Source organism: Canis lupus, chromosome 13 (genome assembly GCF_048164855.1).
Source record: "Canis lupus baileyi chromosome 13, mCanLup2.hap1, whole genome shotgun sequence".
Classification (NCBI taxonomy): domain Eukaryota; kingdom Metazoa; phylum Chordata; class Mammalia; order Carnivora; family Canidae; genus Canis; species Canis lupus.
Genome location: NC_132850.1, coordinates 4,196,735 through 4,209,949, shown reverse-complemented (window position 1 = coordinate 4,209,949; position 13,215 = coordinate 4,196,735). Strand labels below are relative to the sequence as shown.

The 13,215-nt window shown below is 45.5% G+C and overlaps 1 protein-coding gene across 3 annotated transcripts in view; it reads right to left on the bottom strand.

The window, feature by feature from the left end:
• Positions 1 to 13,215, bottom strand: part of PPT1 (palmitoyl-protein thioesterase 1) — a 71,225-nt gene that overhangs the window by 9,670 nt on the left and 48,340 nt on the right. For all 3 annotated transcript variants that reach the window (XM_072771805.1, XM_072771804.1, XM_072771803.1), the window contains exons 2-5: positions 11,676 to 11,785; positions 11,140 to 11,267; positions 10,537 to 10,607; positions 8,156 to 8,258 (exon numbers count right to left, since the gene is read on the bottom strand). In XM_072771805.1, coding sequence (XP_072627906.1) covers positions 8,156 to 8,258; positions 10,537 to 10,607; positions 11,140 to 11,267; positions 11,676 to 11,759 — 386 coding nt within the window. In that variant the 5' untranslated portion in view covers positions 11,760 to 11,785. The remainder of the gene's footprint in view (positions 1 to 8,155; positions 8,259 to 10,536; positions 10,608 to 11,139; positions 11,268 to 11,675; positions 11,786 to 13,215) is intronic.

Here is a 13,215-nt window from a genome sequence, read left to right as displayed (position 1 = left end):
GCTCAGGGCGTGATCCCGGGGTTCCGGGATCGAGTCCTGCATCAGGCTCCTTGCAGGGAGCCTGCTTCTCCCTCTGCCTGTATCTCTGCTTCTGTGTCTCTCATGAATAAAATAAGATCTTTTAAAGAGAAAAGAAAATACATATAATGAATGGTCTCCAGCCCTGGTTCCTGGCAGAGAGCTCCTAAAACCCTTGTAATTTCCTAAGTGGTAAGAATATGAGGAACAGGGCAGCCCAGGTGGCTCAGCGGTTTAGTGCTGCCTCCAGCCCAGGGCCTGATCCTGGAGACCCTGGATTGAGTCCCACGTCAGGCTCCCTGCGTGGAGCCTGCTCCTCCCTCTGCCTGTGTCTCTCTTTCTGTGTCTCTAATACATAAATAAAATCTTAAAAAAAAAAAAAAAAAGAATACGAGGAACATCTTTTGTTCTGTGGAGGTGGCCGCGGGTGGGCTCCTGGGTGGCTCCTGAATGGAGCAGCTCACCAGAAAGACCAAGCCTCCACCTGAAGCTCGGAATTTTCTGCCCTGCTTCCTATGCTCCAGAGAGTGGAGGGGGGTTAGAAGTGGAGTTAGTGACTGATCATGGTTACATGAAGAAGCCTCCATAAAATCCCAATAGTAGGGGTTCAGAGAGCTTCCAGGTTGGCAGACACACCCACATTAGAAGGGTGTGCACCCCACCTCCTGCACTCGGGACCCTCCCAGACCTCACCAATGTATCTCTTCAATCTGGCTGTTCCTCTGTGTCTTTAAAAAAAAAAAAAATGTATTTATTTACTTGAGAGAAACAGCAACAGTGAGAGGGGAAGGAGCAGAGGGAGAGGGAGAAGCAGGTTCCCCGCTGAGCAGAGCCTGATGGGGGGGGCTGTATCCCAGGACTCTGAGATCATGACCTGAGCCAATGCTTAACGGGCTGAACCACGGAGGAGGTGCCCTTCATCTGTGTCCTTTATCACACCCTTCAACAAACTGGTAAACATGTTTCCTTGAGTTCGGTGAGATGCTCCAGCAAATCAGTCATCAGAGGTTGTGGGGTAACCTGGACACATACCACTGGCGACAGGCATGTGGGGAGAGGGCAGGCTTGCAGGACTGGGCACTTAATCTGTGGGATCTGATGCCCTCTCCAGGTACGCAGTGTCAGACTGAGAAATTGTAGGACACCCAGCTGGTGTCACAGAGAATTCCTTGGTGTGGGGAAAACCTCCACACATTTGGAGTGTCCTGTGTGAGTACGGTAGCAGCGTAAGAGTAAAGCTGACATGCGGGAACACACACTGGGCTTTCCAACACAAGGATGCTCCCTCGGGGTACCTGGGGGGCTCAGTCAGTTAGGCATCCGCCTTCGGCTCAGGTCATGATCCCAGGGTCCTGGGATGGAGCCCCACATCGAGCTCCCTGCCTGGCAGGGAGCCGGCTTCTCCCTCTGCTCCTCCACCCTGCTCATGCACTTGCACGCTCTCTAATAAATAAATAAAATCTTAAAAAGAAAAGGATGTTCCCTCAAAGTTGTTTGTTACAATGAGAAACTAGAAATGCCAAAATGTTTGCAATATGGAAATCAATACACTGTGATGAAGTCAGAATACAGAATGCCACGTAGCAGTCAAGAGGAATGAACTAGATGTATATATAACATGTTATTAAACAAATATTATTGAGTGAAAAACTCATGTGCAGAATGAAGTGCCCACGATATCTGTTACATAACATTTAAAAAAAAAATTTATTTGTTTATTCATGAGAGACACACAGAGAGAGGCAGAGACACAGGCAGAGGGAAAAGCAGGCTCCCTGCGGGGACCCTGATGGGGGACTCGACCCTAGAGCCCCGGGGTCACGTCCTGAGCCCAAGACAGATGCTCAACCACTGAGCCACCCAGATGCCCCTATTATATAACATTTTAAATATACAAAATAAGGCTATGTATGAAGGATATATATGTATTTAAATATAATTTTTTTTTTCTTAATGGGCAGAAAGGATCTAATACTCTAATTTCTTGACAGTGGTTGTCACTATGGAGGGAGGGCAGGGAATGGAACCTGGCAGAGATATGTAGAATTCAGTATTATCTGAAATGTTTCTGTTCTTAAAATATTGGAGGCAAATATGGCAAAATATTAATTTCAGGTCTTAGATGATGTCACTCTCTAGACTTTTCTGAACCGCTGAAACGTGCCTAAGTGGATGCCTCAGTACTTCCAGAAAGGGAAGTGGCAAGTTGAGGGCGGAGGTGTGATGAGAGTGGGACACCTGTGGATAAGCACACGGTGGGAGCCTCGGGGCCGCAGGGCTGAGGGCCACCTGGGAGGACAGGGCTGGCACAGGGGAAGAGGAGAGGCCAAGGCCAGAGCGACGCTGCAGCACCCGCCGCGGCTGGCATGGGTGCCATGGGCAGGGTTATGAAGGAGGAAACCGAAGGGAGGAGAAACCCAGGAAGGGCCACCAGCAGCTCAAAGCGGAACCAGAGGGCGGATTTCACACCCACGAAGCGAGAGAGAACAGTCCCACTCACCATCCTCACTGCTGCCCCCACCGAGCCAGGGGCGGGGGCTCGAGGAGACCCTCCTCACAGGCTTCCCAGGGACTAGATCAAACTTGCTTTGTTAAGGTTGAATGATCTGAACAGGGCAGAAGACTTCGGGGGTCTCTGCTGAAATCAAAATTAACTCTCCCCTGGCTGGAAACCACACCCTTCCGGGGCCCCCCTTCTGGTCACAGGGGCAGGCACAGTTGTACCATGTGGTCTCACTTTTCTGGCCGCAGCCAGTGATGGAGATCTGACCTGAGCTGGGACACGGTCCCTCCCCCAGGAATCTGGATCGGGCCTTAGAGATTCCAGCACCCCGCTCCCCAGATAATATCCTAAGCAGAGATCATGAAAAACTTGGAAGCTGGGGGTACCTGGGTGGCTCAGTTGGTTGAGTGTCAAACTCTAGATTTCGGTTCAGGTCATGATCTCGGGGGTTATGGGATGGACCCCAAGGTGGGCTCTATGCTCAGCAGGGAGTCTGCTTGAGGAGTCTCTCTCCCTCTGCCCCTCCTCTGCTCCTGCAGGTGCGTGCACTCTCTTTCTCTTCAAAATAAATAAATAAATCTTTAAAAACAGAACAACAACAACAAAAAAAACAAATTTGGAACCTGGGCAAGGCCACCTTTTACCACGTGGGTGGCCGGAGAGGCTGGTGTGCACAGACACAGAGGCAGCAGCAGAGCCAGCTGGAGAGATGGACCCAGCTCTCGGTGGCTCCCATTTCTTGATTCCCTCTGAAACCTTGGGCACCAAAAGACTATGAATTTATTTAAAATTTTACTCAGGGGACAGCCCCGGTGGCTGAGCAGTTTAACACCGCCTTCAGTCCAGGGCATGATCCTGGAGACCCAGGATTGAGTCCCACGTCGGGCTCCCTGCATGGAGCCTGCTTCTCCCTCTGCCTGTGTCTCTGCCTCTCTTTCTATATATATATCTCTCCGTGTCTCTCATGAATAAATAAATAAAATCTTTAGAAAAATAAAATAAAATAAAATTTTACTTTGGTTTGCTTTGGTTATTGTCCTGCAGCCAGAACCCTCCCTGGTACAAAGGACAGCCGAGGACCATCCTGCTGGAACGCGGTCTCCTTCTGTCCCTTTCTGCCCTCACCACCCACTTCCCGCCTCTGCTGGGGCCACCCGCTTCTTTAAGTCTCATGTTGGCCATCTGCTAAAAAGAGATATACATAGAAATACAAAGAAATTTCAAAAAAGAAAAAGGAACTCCATGAAATTAGAAAAGTATCAATCTGTAATTGAGCCACTGGGAACTCAGACAGCATTTCCCAGGGAAACCGTGGTATAAATGCTGAGCTGTATCCTGGCTCGTTCAGCTACGATGCTCTGAAAAGTATCTCGGGGTGCCAAGCATCTGCCTTCGGCTCAGGTCATGATCCCGAGGTCCTGGGATCGAGCCCCGCATCGGGCCCCCTGCTCTGCGGGGAGCCTGCCTCTCCCTCTCCCTCTTCCCTGCTCATGTTCTCACTATCTCTGTCTCTCAAATAAATAAAATCTTTAAAAAAGGGAAAAAAAAGTATCTCAGGTCCTTCCAGTTCCTTCCACCTCACTGTGGCCGCCCCAGTGTCCACGCCATCATCACCTCTTACCAAGACACTGCGGCAGCCTGTGCTTTTCCTCGACCCACTTTCCAATCCCTCTCCACAAGGCAGTGGAGACCTTCCAAACACAGAAATCAGGCCATATTATTCCCTGGCTTCAAACCTCCCGAACTACCGATGTGACCTGCACGTCCTTGCTGGTAGAGCCCCGTCAACTCCTATCTATCACTCAACCTGTCATCAGAGCCTAGAACAAGCCAAACGTGTCTGAGGATCAGGCCTTGGGGCCTACTGTTCCCTTGGCCTGATGGCTCTCTCCTTAGTCCTCCCACCTCTTCATCCTTCAGACCCCTGCGTGAAGACCACTTCTCCGAAGGCCATTCTGTCCAGAAGAGGCACCTCCTCCTCTCCTCAGCGTGCTGCTCACTCCCACCACGGTCTAGCACCATGAGGTGACCCAGGGCCTCTGTTTACTTGGCACTCCTCTTTTCCCACTGCTACGTTCCTTCAGGAGCGCAGGGAGCCTGTCTTCTTCTCCGCTGCATCTGACACACATGATGAAATTATGAATGAAGGGGTGCCTGGGTGGCTCAGTGGTTAAGTGCCTGCCTTGGGCTCAGGGCTTGATCCTGGGGTCCCGGGATCGAGTCCCACGTCGGGCTCCCCACAGGGAGCCTGCCTCTCTGTGCGTCTCTCATGAATGAATAAATAAAATCTTTTAAAAAATTATGAATGAAATACTTTAGAGCTGCAACTAAAAATAGCAAACAAAACCCCTGTAATGCTTATAAACAAAGGAAACAGGAAGCTCAAGTTGAATAAATATTTTAAACACAGCACCACTAGTGGCTGACAGCCCAACCTGCCTACTTAGTAGGAACTGAGGATGCTAGGGGTGAGGACGAGGTTCAAAGCCACATCGGGCCACACGGTGGGCCCACAGCCCACACCCGTCCAGAAAGAGGGTCATTCTGTGTGTGTGTGTGTGTGTGTGTGTGTGTGTGCACGCACCTGAAGAGGCCTTTATTTTGCCTTCACGTGTGGCTGCTACTTATAGGTTTGGCGCAGAACTCTAGGATGGAAATCACTTTCCCTTCTTCCGTGGCTGTTAGGAACAGACCTGTGGGCGGCCTCCCTGGGGTCTACTCTCTAGGGTGCTGTTCCGAAGGCTCCCAGGAGTGTGCCCCAGGGTGAGGATTTTCTCATTCCCTGCCCTGACCACTCAATGAGCCCTTTCAATCTGGAAACACGTCCTGTCCTGTCGTTCTGAGAAACTTCCTTGCGTTGGCTTCTCAGCCAACTCCAATCCAGCCTTCTCCTCCGGGCTCTTTTCGGAGCTCCTCTCCGGCAGATCTGGGGCTTCCAAAGGGGTTCCTTTAATTTTATCAGTTCTCTCCCCTTTTATAAACCTCTTTGAGTTTTTGTTCTAATTTCTAGTAGGAGATTTCCTCAAGTTTATATTCCCATATCGCTCACCTGTTATTTACTTTGGTCATCTTATTTTTAATTGCCAGGAGCTCTCTTACTCTCCGATTGTTGGTTTTATTCACATTCTTTTCTGGTGTGACAGATGCAATTGCTCATCTCTAAAGATAATTTAAATGTAGGCTTTTTCTTTTTTTAAGGTTTTCTTTGGCTCCTTGAATTGCCGTCCTTTCCTTCCAAGTGGCTTTTGACTTTTTATTGGTTTCAGTCTGTTTTTCATGCTAGAAGCTTCCCTCAGACGTCTGGCTGGGCATGCCTGGCCCATAGTTCATATGGAAGCGAGGTGCTACAAAGCTGACGGGAGGCTCCTCATGCGACAACAGAGCTTACCTCCTGGGGGCGTCACCTCACAGTGGTCCACAGGAATCCTGATTTCTTGGAGGACTCTGAAACATCAACCTGTAGATCTTTTCTCTGGGGCCAGTCAGGTTTTCCAGAGACGGGTCCACCAAATATCAGCCTAGCAGGTACTAGGCCTCATTGCTCTCATTCTGGGAGCTGAGTGGGAGGAAAGCAGAGTGGGAGGGAACGGGGTTTCAAAGTGGTGTCTCACCACCATCCTGTGCTTGGTATCTCAGTCTGCTAATTCTCTAGCTAAATTGCTCCGGAGAATAAATTTTGCTTCTCTTGTCACAGTGAGGAACAGTCATTTGGATGTGCACTTACGGGAACTGGGAGTTTGATCATTCCTTATATAGAAATGATTCTTTTTTTTTTTTCCAACAAAAAGTCCTGTTTTTAGCTCCATGCACTTATCTCTACCTTCCAAAGGATCTTATGCATCTAATTCCTGGCCCTCTCTGGAGCTATAAAAAGTGAATCTGCTTCCTTCTTGTCAGTGCATCCTTCTACAGACATAAAGGTTTCAGCTTTTTCTGCTCTGCTGAAAGTTATCATTTATTCATCCACTTTCTATCTTTCAAAGACATGTTGACGTCTTTTATGGTCTCCTCTCTCTACTATTCTCTTGGCCCTTGTGGGTTTATCACTTCTTATTATTTTGCTACCAGGTTATTGCTACAGTTTAAGGAGGAAGTGAAGATAAACACGTCAACCTACCACTTTTAATCAGTACTTAGATGTTACCGTCTCCCTCCCACCCACGACTGCTCATTTATAGTCACTAATAATTCTGAGGGCCAGGGGCTGTGTTTGGTTCACAAAAGAAACACAAAGAAAGAAAAGGATGAATTTTTCTGAAGCATCTGGAAAGATAAGAATACTGAGTAAAGAATTAAAAAAAAATGGAGGCGCCTGGGTGTCTCAGTCAGTAGAGCATGCAAATTTTGATCTTGGGGTCCTAAGTTCAAACCCCACACTAGGTATAGAGCTTACTTTAAAAAATAAAATTCTTAGTTTCCTTCACTGACCATCAAGTGGCTCTACTGGGGCTTCCAAAGGGGTTCCTTTGTGGGCAGCTTTGTGGCCCTGCGCATGGCCAATGGGTAAGAAAGGAAGAAAGTTCCAGCTGCAGGTTGCTTCCATGTATGAGTCACTGGCAAGACTGAACCTAGGAAGATGGCTTCAAGGAAGTGCTGTGATGAAGAACTGTTATTAGACAGGAACGATATGCTTGGAAAACCCATAGGCTAGCTGCTGTAGCCATACTAGTGGATCCCAAATCTCAGTAATCATCTACTCCAGACCCATGGAATCCAAATCAAATCTCTGAGCCCAGGGATAGAGCACCAGGATCCATTTCCAATGAATTTCCCAGAGGTTCTGATGTAGAATTTAAGTTTGGAAACAACTGAAAAGAACACACGCCAAAAGTAATACTGTACATGTGTGTGTTTGGATATTTTTAGAGGAAGGTCAAGAGGAGCAAAGGGAGAGAGAGAATCTTAAACCCAGAGATTCCAATGAGGGGCTCAATCTCACGACCTGAGCCAAAATCAAAAGTCGGATGCTTTAACCAACTGAGCCACCAAAGCGCCCTGTGATTCTGTATATTTTTAAATATCTGAACACATCTGAATGTTGGGACTAATGATGTAGGAGGGTAACCTCTCACTGGTAACAACCCAAAGAATCTGTCCTCCAAATATGCACAGTAATTCCTTAGGCTTGGTACTTTCTAAAGGCTCTTTTGTTTGTTTTTTTTTTTTAAAGATGGAAACTTATTCTGTTGTAATTATATTCTGTATTTTTTTTAAAGTACCCTCAAAACCAAAACAAAACCTTCTAGGGGCGCCTGGGTGGCTTAGTCAGTTACGCATCTGCCTTTGGCTCAGGTCATAATCTCATGGTCCTGGGACAGCGGAGCCCCACATCAGGTTCTCAGATCAGCGGGGAGCCTGCTTCTCCTTCTCCCTCAGCCCCTCCCCCTGCTCATGCACTCTCTCTCTCTCTCTCTCTCTCTCTCTCTCACATTCTCTCTCTCTCATAGATAAATAAAATCTTAAAAAAAAAAACCCTCCCTGTCTTTTTAAAATTAGGCTTCTCTAGACAGCACAGAGGTATTTACAAAAAGCCTCTCATGTGAGTATCCGTGGCCTGGAATCACTGCTGGAGAGAAAGTCAGCATATTTTCACACAGTGACAGTTCTGCATCCTTTTCAGCCAACCATACGTACCGTTCTTGAATAGCTTTGTTGTAAGCCCCAGCATTCAGTGTTTTTCTGATCAAGTCACAGATGTGAGAGCTCTCCCCTGGGCACCGAGGGAGTCCATAAACACCTAGAGCAGCAGAAGACAAAATCCATTCATCCCTTCAATAGTTGTGTATCAAATACCTACTATGTACAAGGCACTGTGAGGAACAGCTGCCTCTGGTCTCATTCATTTATTCTTCAAGAAAATAATGGGCTGAGAAGCCACACCATGCCCGGTTTCCTCCTAGTGCTCCTACACTCTTTTCTGCCCAAGGCCTTGGCACCAGCTCTTCCCTGGGAGATGTGCTTCTCTCTGCTTCAGTGGTTGCACTCATTTCAGCTCTCAGGTCTTAGCCTAGGGAGGTCACATCTGACAACCCTAATTCAAGTGGTATCCACCCCCCTTCCCTCCCCTCCCTCAGTTACACCTTCCATCCTATCCTCATCATCCTCAGCAATATTTTCAGGGGTACCAGGCATAGTTCAAAGCATATATTGCCAGTAATTCATTTAATCCTCACAGCCACCAAGTGGAGTAGAAATCAGTATTTGCTCCATATTGCAGATAAGAAACTTCAAAACAGAGAGGTTAAATACTTTGTCCAAGATTCAACAGTAAGTATAGAGACAAGATATAAACATAGGTAGCTTGGCTCCAGAGCCCACATCTTTCTTTTTCTTTTTTTTTTAAAGTAGGCTCCACTCCCAGTGTGGAGCCCAACAGGGGACTTGAACTCACAACCCTAAGATCAAGACCCTGAGAGAGAACAAGAGTCAGATGTTCAACCAACTGAGCCACTAAGGCACCCCCAGAGTCCATATCTATTCTGTCCTTCAAGTATTATCCTGTTTTTTTCTTTAAATATGCTCCAGGCCCAGCGTAGAGCCCAATGCAGGGCTTAAACTCACCACCCTGAGTTCATCTTGAGCTGAGATCAAGAGTCGGATGCTTAGCCAACTGAGCCCCCCAGGTGCCTCATACCCTATTTTTTTCTTGATCATAGTTCCCACTATCTGTATTTATTAACTTGCTTCATCGTCTATTTCCTAAATCCCCTCACTAGAATGGAAGTTTCCTGAAGACAGGGATCTTGTCTGTCTTATTTATAGATTTTCAGTAAATATTTGTTGATTGAATGAGTGAATGATAAAGTTCTTTTTATCAACTTGCATTTGAATAATACTTGTGTTTTTAAAAAAGTATTTTTCTACTTATTATCTCACTTCATCCTCTGAAAAATTCCCAAAAGATGGGCAGGGGCTTCTATCACTTTCCCTTAGCTGCAAAAGGGACCTAAGGGGGACACCTGGGTGGCTCAGTGGTTGAGCGTCTGCCTTCAGCTCAGGTTGTGATCCTGGGTCGGGGGATCGAGTCCTGCATTGGGCTCCCTGCATGGAGCCTGCTTCTCCCTCTGCTATGTCTCTGCCTCTCTCTCTGTGTGTCTCTCATGAATAAATAAAATCTTTTTTAAAAAATAAAAATAAAATAAAAAGGACCTAAGGTACTAAATTACTTGCCCATCAGCAACAGTTAGCTGAGTGGATCAATTTCTTGATTATCAGGAGAACCCTTCTGCCCCTACCCCATGCCAGCTGATAGCTATATCCATGAAAACAGAGATAAAGTTCTATCCCAAAGACACATCCTTCCCCAAAAGTGTATTATTCTGCCTAAAAAGAAGACTTACTATTTTTCAAAGGATTTAATTTCCACTTTTACTTTACAAACAAAAAAGCTTACATGCTATCATTTGCCTGAGCATAGATTCAATAGGACATCACCAATGTCAGAAAACAGGAAAGGCAGGGCACCTGGGTGGCTCACTCAGTTAAGCATCTGCCTTCAGCTCAGGTCATGATCCCAGAGTCCTGGGATCAAGCCCTGTGTGGGGCTCCCTGCTGAGCGGGGACTATGCCTCTCCTTCTCCCTCTGCCCCGCCCCCACTCATGCACGCTTTCTTTCTCTCTCTTTCAAATAAATAAATAAAAATATTAAAAGAAAAAAGAAAAGAAAGAGAACAGGAAAGGCTGTTGGCCTTCCCTGACTCAACCCCTACCTGCCAAGAAGCTGCAACCATTTCACCTCACCTCCACATCAAGCTGGAGAGAAGCAGACAGCAACCTACTGATTTCACCTGTGTTCTTGGCAGCAGCCAAGAACTAGATAGTCTTCTAGTCTAGAGACTCTAGAATCCGGAGTCTCTTCCTATTTCTTTAATTCTGGCTACTTTGTTATAAGCTGGGAAAACAGGATTTTCCAAGGATCACTGGCTTTTTGTACAAATAGAGCTACTGGAATGTTTTTAAATCAAGTTACGTGGATTAGAACAGAGAAAAAAAGGAGGCAAGGAGGCCAAAGTTACCTTGATGTTGTCCCCCAATCGAGATTAGATTGATCATGGGAGGTGATGGGCATCTCTGAGCCACTGCCCTCCTGTGGGAAAAAAAATTATCAGCTGACTGTCAGATAAAAATGTATCATCAACAACCAACTTCCCAGATTAAGCTACTTCATCCTCTGTGATTCCCCAAAGCCATGGGATGTCAGGATTTCCCCCAATATGGCCAAACACAAATCCTTCTTCTTTCATAGAAAATAAATTAAGTTCTGGGCAGCCGAGGTGGCTCAGTGGTTTAGCGCTGCCTTCAGCCAGGGCCTGATCCTGGAGATCCAGGATCGAGTCCCACATTGGGCTCCCTGCATGGAGCCTGCTTCTCCCTCTGCCTGTGTCTCTGCCTCTCTCTCTCTCTCTCTCTCTCTCTCTGTCTCTCATGAATAAATAAAATCTTAAAAAAAAAAAAAAAAAAAGAAATTAAGTTCCATAAAGCTTTTCACATGGAGACATTTTAGAATAGCTTTCCTTCCAAGATAGATGAAGAGCTCAAAAGAATTCGAGGAATGGATCTATCTGAATAAAAGAAAAAAATGAATTCCATGTAAGTGATACAACAAGAAAGGGACTTACAGAAATTGGCCTCCCTGAGAGAATCCCATAGCATTGTAGCCTTGATGCAATTTAGGATCCTTAGCAAGAATCTGACACACAGTTGTTACTTGGGAATTGACATTCAAGAAGAAGCTGTTCTCCACATCCTAAAAGAGAAGCCACAGAGAAAGGACGGGATGAAAACCATGCATCTTCCCTAAGAGGCCAAACCTGGTTAGGTTGGAATTCCCAGTAGCTCCCACTACTCAAGAGCTAAAGTATCATTGTATGATCCGCTGCTAAAAATGCAAGGCAAAGTATTTGAATAGTACATTCTATGGGGCGCGTGGGTGGTTAAGTGTCTGCCTTCAGCTCAGGCCATGATCTCAGGTGCTGGGCTCCCTGCTCAGTGGGCAGTCTGCTTCTCCTTCTCCCTCTGCCCCTCCCACTATTTATGCATGCACACGCTCTCTGTCTCTCTCTTAAATAAATAAATAAAATCTTTTAAAAAAATAGTACATTGTATGAAATCAGTCAGCAAACCTTCAAAGGGTCAAAACTGTGAAAGGCCTTACCTCCATCAGGGTCTTCCCAATCTCTAAAGATAAGACGTAAATTCCAGGTATTTTCTCCTCAACCATTTTTTTAATAGCTCCCATGCTTAAGGGATTACAACAGCTGTCTCCTAGACAACAAAGACAACAGTGGATACTCGTGAACCAAAATATTACACATTTTTTTAAAGTTCTATGCTTCAGGGGCACCTGGGTGGCTCAATGGTTGAGTATCTGCCTTTGGCTCAGGTCGTGATCCCGGAGCCCTGGGATCAATCAAGTCCCGCACCAGACTCCACACAGAGAGCCTGCTTCTCCCTCTGCCTATGTTTCTGCCTCTCTCTCCCCCTGTGTCTCTCATGAATAAATAAATAAAATCTTTAAAAATAGGGGATCCCTGGGTGGCTCAGCGGCTTGGCGCCTGCCTTTGGCCTAGGGCGTGATCCTGGAGTCCCGGGATCAGGTCCCACATCAGGCTTCCTGCATGGAGCCTGCTTCTCTCTCTGCCTGTGTCTCTGCCTCTTTCTCCCTCTATGTCTATCATGAATAAATGAATAAAATCTTTAAAAAAAAAATCTTTAAAAATAAAGTGAAAGTTCTATGTTCCAAAGGGCATTATTAAGAACATGAAACATACATAATGGGAAAAAATATTTGCAAAATACATATCCAATATGGGTAAACCCATATTTATACCAAGGATATACAAAGAACTCTTACAACTCGACAAGAAGTTAATCTAATTAAAAAATGGAAAAAGAATTTCAACAGACCTCTCTCCAGAAAAGATATACAGATGGCCAACAAGCACATGAAAACATGCCCAACATCACTGGTCATTAAGATAATGAAAATCAAAACTTAAATGAGAGACTATTTCATACTTACTAGGATGGCTTTAATAAAAAAAATTTTTTTAATTAAAAAATGGAAAGTAACATGTATTAATAGGGATGTAGAGAAACAGGAACCCTTGTACATTGCTGGTGGGAATGTAATATGATGCAACCAACCACTGTGACAAGTTTGGTGGTTCTTCAAAAAAAGGTAAACCTAACAATTACCATATGACACAGCAATTTCACCTCTAGATACCTACCCCACATAAATTAAAACATGCCCAACAGAAACTTGTACATTAATGTTTATGGCAGCATTATTCATAAGAGCTAAAGGGTGGAAATGACCCAAATGTCCATCAAGGAGTAAGTGGATAAACTGTGGTATATACATAGTGGAATATTATTCAGCCATAAAAAAAGAATGAAACACTCAGGTGCTACAATATGGATGAACTTAAGAAACATTATTGTAAGTGAAATATGCCAAACACACAAAAAAAATCACATAATGTATGATTACCTTCATCCAGAATAGGCAAACCTATAGAGGCAGAAAGCAGATTGGACATTTCTACAGGGTATTGGGAGTGCGGAATAGAGTGATTACTTAAGGAGTATCCCAGGTGTTTCCTGGGGTAATGAAAAAGTTCTGAAATTGGAGAGAATTGGTGGTTGTACAACACTGTGAATACACTAAATCCCACTAATTATATATTTTA